This window comes from Azolla caroliniana, unplaced genomic scaffold (assembly GCF_043228905.1).
Source record: "Azolla caroliniana isolate FFs.n. ecotype wild unplaced genomic scaffold, voAzoCaro1.0.p SCAF_632, whole genome shotgun sequence".
In the NCBI taxonomy this organism is placed as follows: Eukaryota; Viridiplantae; Streptophyta; class Polypodiopsida; order Salviniales; family Salviniaceae; genus Azolla; species Azolla caroliniana.
Genome location: NW_028231067.1, coordinates 1 through 10,753, shown reverse-complemented (window position 1 = coordinate 10,753; position 10,753 = coordinate 1). Strand labels below are relative to the sequence as shown.

Here is a 10,753-nt window from a genome sequence, read left to right as displayed (position 1 = left end):
GAGTTTGCATGCCCTTCTATCTCATGAGAGAAAGGGAGGGAGAGAGGAGGGAGCCTGTATACTAAATAGTGGATTGATTTGTGGGAGGAAGAGAGAGAGGTTCATATAGACGAGGCTGAGTGAATAAAGCTCGGATTAAGGTGGCTATGGTGGCAAAACCTAGAGCAAGCCATGTCCATGTGTTAGCAAGCAAGGTGTCTTGTAGAAGCAAGGAAATTGGCATGCATGTCTCCAAAGCCATCATATATTTGTATCTAAGATGGTGGTGATGATGATGTTAGAGGTTGAGGGGAAGAAAAATAATGGTGAGGTTCACAAGCTGGTTCCCAAACTGATTCACAAACCAGTTTAGGCCAAAGCGGTTTAGCCTAAACCAATTTAGGGATCAATTTGGTTTGGTTTGGTTCCGATTTGAGAACCCCAAAACGGTTTTGGCTTAACCAGTTTAGCTTGGATAAGGCCAAACTGGTTAAGCCTAAACCAAACTGTTGCCAATCCCTAATTGTGATGATTCTGAAGGGTCATAAATTTGAATCTAAATTTACATCAAGACACATCATACAGTATTTAAATCCAGTTTTATTGAATACGTGACACTAGAACCAATCACCACTGGCACTTGACTACTTCCCTCTTTCCCATATACTTGTTTGGATTGAACTCAGCTTGGGACTTTGAAATACTGTCATAATGATGATATTATGCACAATCTCATTGTACATCTGTTATCGTTGAGCAATTTTCTATGCACGTTGTCTTTGTTTCTCACAATGATGAATAAATAAAAATCACCATTGAACTTCTCACAGTAATGATGCAGAAAGAGAAAGCAAAATTAGCAATCCCTTCAGGTGGTGTGAGGTAACATTCATTAATTATTTGGTGAATCTTTGGAAACGTACCTCAAGGGTAATAAACTTCCTCTTGCTGATGGTTCGCCCAAGCATAAGAACTAATTGCATGCTTTTTCCTCAGATTCATGTTTACATTCTCCAATGATTATCAACCATGGCAAATAAACCACTGGTAGTGAGCAATGCACTTCGAAATGACCTCTTTCCAAACAAGAATGCCAATACAACAACAAATACATTTCTGTATCTACTTTTTGACATCTTTTATAAAACAACTTTTTCTTGTATTGGTTTAATCACCTTATGCATATCAGTATGAAACTATTTGGTCATACTGGATCCTCAACCGCCTCGCCCATGGGCTTTCATTGGTATCCCAGACATCCATAGAAGCATTGCCAAAACCTGATAATCGAGCTGCAAAAAGGGCTTGCGAAGCTAATCCCTTATTAACTAAGGCGTCTTTCAACAACTCCATTGTACTAGACTCAACTTCAAGGCTATCCTCAAGGCAGATCTGCTTTAGAATATCTTCCATTTTCCCTGGTATATGTTGGCCTTTTGGAAGCATTCGGGTACTCAAAACTCCCAATGATTCGGCTGCATCATCAATCTCATGGCAGTTGAGATATGCAGAAACTATGAGTTCACAAATGGTAATGTTTGGTTGGATTTGCTTTCTATGCATGTGCTCGATCAGGAACTCGACCATGTCCATGCGCTCCTGTAGGTTTCACATATGTAAGAGGATTGAATATATACACACTGACACAAATGCTATTAGTTTTTGTTGCTGTCCTCGGAATTATGCCACATGGGCATTCTGATGGATTTTTCCATCATTAATCTAAGCTTTCTTTCTTGAAGCTATATCTTACGAGATATTTTTTGGATTTAAAATATGGAACATATACCTCATGAACAGCAGCAGAAAGTAAAGTAATAAAAGTGACAATGGTCGGTTCCATGCCAGACTCCTCAATCTCTTTTAAGAGATTCACAGCTGCATCCAACTTCTTACAAAAGCAGCATACCTTTAAGAACAAGGTTAGAAATATCAGTAAAAGAATCCATTCACTATCACCAGAGGTTTTCAGTTTCTTTAGAAAATAAAGTACTCTAAAAGTATGTAAAGGATTCTAAATAGAAAATCTGAGATATAAGAAAATCAATGCAACATTCTTATACTGTTGTAGTGCACATAATGGAAAACTTATGAGAGTCTGAAAATTGAGGGGAGAAAGGAACGTTCCCCTTATATTTATTGGATAGGAATATTACAAACAATATATAAAAAAATTAGTTCATATAACTCAAATTTTTAATCAATGATCATTTGAAATTACTCAAACTTTCCTTTTCTTGAAAAAGAAGAAAAGTATTAATATAAGTGCAGCATTAATATAACATAAAAATTTCACAAAGGCTTTATTAAAGCAAATCCATCTACACATCGAGTAAGACCATTTGCAATCTTGCTTTTTCAGAAACTACTCAAACAATAATGCTTTAGCTAAATGTTACCTTGATGAGTGAGTTGTAGGTATATAATGTTGGCTTCAATTCCTCCTCTTGCATTCTTTCTAAGTACTGAAACGCATCACCAAGTTTCTTCTGCGCAGCACAACTATCAATGAAGACATTATATGTCTCTGTATTTGGCTTTAAACCTAAATCTTTCATTCTCCTGAAAACTTCCTTTGCTGCAGCCCACTACATTCAGCAACGTGTGAAGAGAGAGAAATAAAGAGAAAGGCATTGTTCACAGAAAGATTGATATTTCCTCACCTGTTTAGCTTGATTACATGCATGTATCGCTGTGTTGAAAGTAATAGCAGTTAGGATGGGAAGACCATCACCACCCACACAGCCCTCCGCAAGATGTAGGCGATGAATTACTGCATCAACCATTCCTTCTGCACTTAATGCCACCATCTAGAAGCAGCAGCAACAAAGAATTCTTTGAGTCTTTTTTATGAAAAAGAATCTAAACTTTACTGCTCCTTACACTCTCTTCTAAACTGCATATAACCAGAAAATGTTGAAACAGAATAAATGTAGATTAGTTTCAAAATATTTGGCAGATTTATCCTTCGCTTGTATGTGTGGGTATTAATACATCTCCAGAAAAGTTGCTCATTTGAATAGTCTTGAATGGTAACATCCCAATCAATGATTCACCAATGGTGATATTCCCAATTGATGGCTCTACAAAGCTTTGATCACTCTTATAGAATTTGTTTGCTAAAGTGCAGCTGCAAGAGTATCTCCAACTAGTCAATCATCATGGTAGGGTTTTATTGCAAACATCCTTGAAGCCATCTTTAAAATTCTGGATATATTTCAACGTAATATCGTGAATACTCTTTTAAATCCACATAGTCTGCTCATTAGGGAGAGGCCAAACATTAACTATTATGGTGTGAATGTATATTTGGTTTGTCTTCTGTCTTGTTAGTAGGTTGAGATCCTGGAGAATTCCCAAATAGGCACCAACAGCCTTAGAACAATTAGCTCTCTGAACAAGCCTCTCATAAATAATAATAATTTGATTCTACCACCATTAGAATGGTCAACTCCAGTAGTTTAAAGGATGCTAAGACCAACAGCATACACGGTCTTTAAGAGATTGATTTCAAAAACCACCTAACACTATTCCTTATGATAATTTGTGGAAAAGGATCACACAGAAAAGGATGCCTAACCTTTCAGTGACTAAAGTAACTCTTCATGGTAAAACCTGATGAGGGTTCCCTGAATACCTTCTTACACCTTTTCGTGGTCTTCTCCCTACTGGTTAATGTTTATAATTACAAAATAGGCTTTTGGACTGTCTGTGAATTTTCTCAATTATATAACTCAAACATCCATTCCTCATGACAATTTGTGTAAACGGATCACACAGAAAAGTATGGCTAATCATTCAGTGACTACAGTAACTCTTCATGGTAAAAACTTATAAGGTTCATTGAATACCTTCTTATACCGTTTTCTGATCTTCTCCTAACTGGTTAATGTTTAAAAATTCAAAATGGGCTTTTGAACTATCTGTGAGTTTTCTCAATTATGTAATTCTGACATGGCAGATGATGATTAGAAGTCAATGTTTCAAAAGCATATGGAAGTAGAATGCTAACATGGGCAGGAAAATCATATAGATTGCTGAGTGAATTGATTTGACTGAATTACCACAGCGTTAAAAGTTTGGAAGTTGTGTGGCATTTTTGCAGATTCCATGTAAGCTTCAATAGCAGAAATTCTTTGTGAAAGTTCATTCTGTGATTCTTCCGTCCCCCTTTCGTAAGGATAATTCACTCTGCCAAATGCAGATAATAAGTACAAGATCGTACATCTATCAGGTGTAACATTTGCTTTGACCATTTTTGACAAAACACGTAATGCCCTTATTAGGTCGCCCTGAAAGAAGGATCAAAAAGATAAACAGCATTAAGATTAAATTTCTGATTGATGAGAAGTCAAACTAGCAGATCTTGACAATTTAAAATCAATGCCTTGTGCAAGATAAACTTCATGACATACCAACTCACCACACGCCTTCAAAATTGTGTTGAAAGATACAGTGGAGGGCTTTTGCTTATTGTCACAAGTCAGCATGCGTTCAAGAAGAGCTTCTGCTTTATCCAACTCCAAATTAGAACAGAACCCCTCTATAATAGCGTTATATGTTTTAGTATCTGGATCTACACCATCACTTTCCATAGTTTTAACCTGTACATTGTCAGATCAATGAATAAAAAACATTGACTGAATTAGTATATAACTCTAGGTAATGTTTTGAAGGATCTCTTGCACACCTTTCATACAAAAGCTGCTCTATTTTCATTGTTAGAATATACACAAGACTAACAATGAGCATGCCCCAGTTGGAAATTTTGAAACTACATTTTTGGGAATGCAAGATCTGTTTAAGATAGCTTTCTACCGAGAATATATATTACCATATTATGTTTAACTGAAAATTAATCTTCGATTTCTGTTTTGATTTAAATTTCGGTGACCTCAATTACTAACTGACTCAGGAGTCAGCATAACCATACTCATCATCAGCAAAATATCCAGAAAATTTACAACTGATAAAGCCATTTAAAAAGAACACAGCCACATGGAACATTACAAATAAAACAAAGGGTGGTTTTTTATTTCCTTTCTTTTTCTAGGAACGGTGCAAAATTGGGAGGAGAAATAAGAAAATGGTGGCTTATTGACCTTACCACTACAAATCCTTGGTCAAGCCCTCTTCCTCTCACTACAGCTCTTAACATTGCATTGTAGCTATATATGTCAGGCTTTAAATCCACGGTACGCATCTACACCATTACAACATTAAATTCAGCGAACATACAAAGAGATATCACAAACAAGCTTAAATAAAAATAAGGTATGGTAAATAAACCTGACTAAACATGACCTCTGCTGAATTCAGATCTCCTCTATTAACAGCAGTATTTATTATTGCATTGAATGTCTCCCGTAAAATATCCTTGACTTTAGCATATTTATCTGAAAAAAAACCAGATATAGGACTTCCCATAGATTGCAAGTTCTCAGGAAGACTTGTTGAATCTGACTGCTGCAAGTTCATCATTGCAAGTCTTGTCCAGGCAAGTATTTGATCATAAGGCGAGCCCCCTGTAGCTTGAGAGCGTAGGAAGTCCACATTTTGCATGTCAACACTTCCAAAATAAATGTTTTTCTGTTTGTCACAAATCTTAGCCTTTGATTCTTGCACTTTCATATCATTGCTAGAAGTTTTCATATCTTTACTTTCCACTTTACTGGTGTTATCTGTGTCTGTATTACTGGCCGACAAAGGAAAGTTCTTCTGGAGTTCAGATTCTTTAATCTCAGGCTGTTGTACATTCATTTCTTTAGTAGAATCATCCACAATTTGGTTTTCGTCCTTCTTTGCGAAAGTACCTCTGGTCCTTGCAATCTCTTCTAAATGTGCCATATCCTCATCATCATAGAGACTTTTAATCTTCACTAGTTTTTGTGAGAGCAGAGTAAATTTATCATTAGTTGAGACCAATTGAACCATTTCTCGCAAGGCAACGAGAGCTTCAGGGAAGGAGCCTGCCCGACACAAAGCTTTAACTGCCGTGGAATAGGATTCCAAGCATGGCATTGATGGTCTACATGTTTTAACCATCAAGGACCATGCTTTATGAACAGCTGGCAAATCCTTCCTCTTCCCAGCAAGCTGTACTAAAGGAAGGTTAACGCTTGCAAAAAACTCCCTCGGATCCTATAACACTTTTCATCCTTGCATCCCATGATGCAAGAATATAGAAACTTCATTGAAAAATGTGCTAATGACTGTATAGAAAAAAAGACTCACCTTCATCAGTTCAAGATATATCAGCTCATCTTCTTTCATGCCTTTCTCATTGATAAATCGCAAGCATTTCTCCGCATGGGACACGCTTCCAGCTTGTGAACAACCACTCAAGAATATTCCACAAAATACAATGTTTGGTTGTACATTGATTTCCCGACCCAGTTTACACAGAATCTCCAATGCCTGTCATATGATCCGCACTTTGACATGATTTAGAAAACAAGAGATATTGCTGTGCAGTAAATATATTACTAGTCTTCCACATGTGTAATTGCATATTCACGTGCCAACTGCTCAACTGAAGAGTCAAGACAATCAAGCTTCAGTCCCATGCTTTTGCACATGAGATCTTAATATTGTACCTGCGCCATTTCTTTGTTTTAGCATCACCACGTTAACGAGTTAACATAGGTAGTTGTCATCTTTCTAAGGCTCTTATGTTAAGAGACGTTACAATTCCTTGACCTATAGTTGTAACCCATATATTTAATTGCATCTCATTTGGAACTCCATATTGCACTCTAGTTAGTAAGCATTCATTTCTACATGCACTTTATTAATATCATATTAATTGGGAGATGAGTAAGGTGCAGGTATTCAGTAAAATGATTCAGTTCAACATTGACCATCCAAGATCTTCTATGGATATCAATATTATCTTCTAAAACTGTTCACGTTTTAAGGCCTCTTATGTCAGTATACGAACACTTTAAGCATAAATAACGTCTGACATTGCAAAAGTGTTCTCTCGATAATAAACTCATGTGTTCATGTATTTTAGCAGTACCATGTAAGATAAAGGAGGTATTATCCTTCCATCATTAACTCATGATTCTGAAGTGCTTCCTAGTTGAATAATGAGCATGGGAAGTGGACAGAATTTTTAATTATTCATCAGGATTAGTTTATATTGAATGGCTATACTCAGCCATTTAGCCATGTTATCCACCAATGAGTGAATTGTTGTGTATACAGCCTACCAAATGGCCAATTTGTAGAAAGAAAGCACCAAGATCCTGTATTTGAAGGCATGTTTGAAGGCGTCTTTATCTTGATCACTCATTCAGCTTGTGATAATTAATCATAATAAAACTCTTAATGCATTATGAATCTCAAGAAATGTTTTAAGCATATCACTATAAACATTGCTTAGAAAATACTGGACTTATTTTCCCTACCTCATCAAGAAGTCCAGTCCGGCACAAAGCACTCAAAAGACATGCTATGGAAAACGTATTCAAGCTTATTCGTTCATTTTTCATAGATGTCCACATGGAGTGTGCAACCTGCAACACAAAAGATTAGGTTCACATTATCACTCTATCATAATACGCTGAGAGACAGTGAGATATATATGGACCCTTAATGACACTGTAAATCCTCAGTTGAACCATATCCAACTTGAACTATTACTTATGATAACTTGAAGCTTGTGTAGCAAAAATTTTGTGGTTATATATTCCCTTTGAAACATAAAACAAGAAAGTTCCGTTCTCATCTTCTATTTTTGAATTTGGCAGGTCACCAGAAACTCTAATCATATGCAAACATCATGGCATACAATTTCCCGTCATACTTTAATCAATCCTATATGATGATTCATCAATCTCACCCCATTTTCAAAGGATGTGTCATTTCATGCACAAACGTTTTGCTCCCCATGCCTCTCCAGCAAAGAATCAATTGAATGAATGAAAAAGATGCGTCAAAATCCAAGGAGATTGTGAAGATAGAAAAATATATCTCTATGTATAGAATCGCGCGTCTAACATATTTACACACCTCTTTAAAAGGGTTTACCTGTTCAGGCAAAAGTTTACAGGACAAGATAGGAAAGGATTTATAGGTCACAACCTTCCCTGCATATCTAGGAGCACAGCTGCCAGCACCCTCCTCTAAGCAACAAGGATAGAACCAATTAAAGACATTGAAGATGGGCTTATGAAGTCGTCAATTGTACCACCATGGCGAATATGTCAGCAGCATTTACAAGAGAAGGATAATGAGTGTGAAGATCTCAGGTGACCAAAACACTCCCAAACATAATGGTATGGTGCCTATATATGTTTGTTGCAAGCATGAAACATTTTATTCCATGTAATAGAAATACAGCGTTGATTACCACAACAGATAATGGTGAACCCAGATTGTGAATAGAGGTGTCTTTTCATTGATGCAAATAAATCGTATGTAGCCATGGATGTTCACATACGCGGATTTAACATTTAGTTTTACGTAATACCTCGTGAATGGTACTATGTGTACTATACCTTAAAGTTACTCTACTAAATTGATCATTCTCTTGTTTAATATCATACTTAATATACTGGTACAAAAAGTACACCACAAATTAAAAGGCCCAATCTAACAAGCTTCTGATTATGCCAGTAAGACTTTAGTCTAAACAGTAGCATGTTTACAATGTATGGCATAGATATATCCACCATAAGTGAGCAGAAAGATGACACCCTCTCTAGTGAGAAATGAGTACCTTTCCATTGGCATGGACCCAACATTCCTGCAATATTTGATTACAATCTAATACAGAAACATCCTTTAATTTGAACAATTGGTGTACTTCTGACAATGCCGCCCTCTCTTTTCTCTGTTGAATAGCTTCACAAATTTTGGACTTGAGATGATTTCTCTGATCAAATGCCTCTCCTACAGCAAACAAACAAACAAACCAGATCTCTCTATCTCTATCTCACTCTCATAGATCATCATCGCCTTCTCTCTCACATTGAAGACACCATCACACAAGTCATGACCGCACGTATCATTGCAAATTTATTTTCCTGCTTTACATATTCTTTAATGGATACTAAGATGATGTTAATTCGTATCCTTCTGATTTGCTCCATTGCCCGGCTTTGGCCTCTAGGTGATGTTAACATCGTTGTCTTCTTTCTCCAAACTTTGACAGCCGCCATTGATTTCTAGTATGCATTATTTTCTACTTTTTGTTTTCTTTACTTTCTCCGAATTTCACAGATGCTAAACTTTTTAACAAGTTTCAATCAGTCGCGTAGGCCATTCTCAACCTTTTAAGAGAAGCCTGGAGTGTCTTTTCTCTTTCTCCCTCTCTCTCTCTCTCTCTCTGAAGACGATAATATAATCTATCTATCTATCTCTGCGGGTTCTCGTTTACTTACCATGTATATGACGGAGCAGCCCGCCACGGATGTAGACCACACGCTTGTAGACGCCATGCATCTCTCTACAACGAGGACAAAGAAGAAGACAGCATTCTCCGTCTCTGTCTCTCTCTCGGGCGCGCGATTCAGAGGACTGTGCCAGGCCTTAAAACCCTAAACCCTAAACCTCTCTGTGTGTCTGTCTGTCTGTGTATGTGTGAAGGTTTGAGAGGTTTTGGGGGGGGGGGGGGGGGGGTATTAAAGTACATAAATGTTATATGATGGAAAGAATAGTTAAAACTTAAAAATGAAGGTTTTATCTCATTTGACATAAGAAGAAGAAGAAGAAGAAGAGATAGAGAGATAGGTAAGAGTATAGAATAGATAGAGATAGACATAGAGAAGAATAGAGTAGGATAGATAGAATAGAGCATGATGGATAGAGATAGACATCAAGGCTACACCTAGAAGAGATTTAAGATATTGAGAGAGGCTTCAGCTCTTCCTCGAGCTCACTAAACATCCTCTGATTTAAGGTTATAACTAATGATCAAATAAATAAGCATGTAAATGTAATACTGAAATGGAATAAACTGCACTTTTCCATCCAAGCACCCTCAAGTGAAGGAATTAAGATGTGTCTCAAACACCCTCGGCATCCTATACCACAGAAATGTTGCTTAAGATCATTACATTAGATGCAATCAGTATAACATTATTGCTGCAAGAGCTAGCTGCCAAACCTCACCATCGGTGTCTTTTGCAATGTTTTAGCAAATAAGTTTGTCTTCCTCCCTTGACTAGGTTAGCTATTCCTCGTTTTATAATTGCAAGCCCTTAAGTCCTTGAGTCGACATGTGGCATTTTATAATTGCCACATGTCATGACCTCTTATGTGAGTTTTCTCAAATCCTGAAGTATCCTTAAACCATTAAAAATTTAACTCATACTAATGTTAGTGCTTGCATGTGATTGTAATGAAGAACTCCAACAAGGCTTATAGACTCAAACTCATGAGCAATAGGGGAAGAGGGTAACCTGTAAAAGGAACTCGACTAGTGACCAAATAGAAACACATAGCTCACTCTAATGTTAATTTCTCGAATATTGTTTATCAGATTAATGATGAGCAAAAGAACAAGAGATTAAGGAGAATAATAGATAAAGGGTACTTAACCACATTGACCACCCCGAGCAAAGGACACGATACAAATATAAAACACCATTATTGTGCCATATCATGAATAATACCTTATGTTATACTTTGGTTGTTGAATAATGGATTCAAATAAGAGGGCTTATCCTCACTGATGGCCTCAAGATTTCATAACGAAGGGGGTTGCAAGTCCCCTTTATATAACTCAATAACTAAGGCTCTTTGACCACCATGTGCTCCCATGTAT

At 36.9% G+C, this 10,753-nt stretch overlaps 1 protein-coding gene across 1 annotated transcript; it reads right to left on the bottom strand.

The window, feature by feature from the left end:
• Positions 1-825: 825 nt before the first annotated feature.
• On the bottom strand, positions 826-9,504 carry LOC147847816 (pentatricopeptide repeat-containing protein At1g76280-like). Its single transcript, XM_087338801.1, has 12 exons — positions 9,369-9,504; positions 8,705-8,877; positions 7,392-7,499; positions 6,214-6,396; positions 5,269-6,075; positions 5,087-5,182; positions 4,395-4,583; positions 4,044-4,271; positions 2,643-2,789; positions 2,379-2,567; positions 1,769-1,888; positions 826-1,578 (listed from the first exon to the last, which is right to left on the bottom strand). The coding sequence occupies exons 1-12, from the start codon at positions 9,427-9,429 to the stop codon at positions 1,165-1,167; spliced, it is 2,715 nt and encodes a 904-aa protein (XP_087194927.1). The 5' UTR covers positions 9,430-9,504; the 3' UTR covers positions 826-1,164.
• Positions 9,505-10,753: the final 1,249 nt, after the last annotated feature.

Excerpts from the sequence above, each read along its gene's own strand:
- LOC147847816 (XM_087338801.1), bottom strand. The coding sequence starts at position 9,429 with ATGCATGGCGTCTACAAGCGTGTGGTCTACATCCGTGGCGGGCTGCTC. Across the intron at positions 6,397-7,391 it reads GGACTGGACTTCTTGATGAG|GCATTGGAGATTCTGTGTAA; the intron begins GTAGGGAAAATA and ends ATCATATGACAG. Across the intron at positions 6,076-6,213 it reads TATATCTTGAACTGATGAAG|CTTGCTGGGAAGAGGAAGGA; the intron begins GTGAGTCTTTTT and ends CCTTTAGTACAG.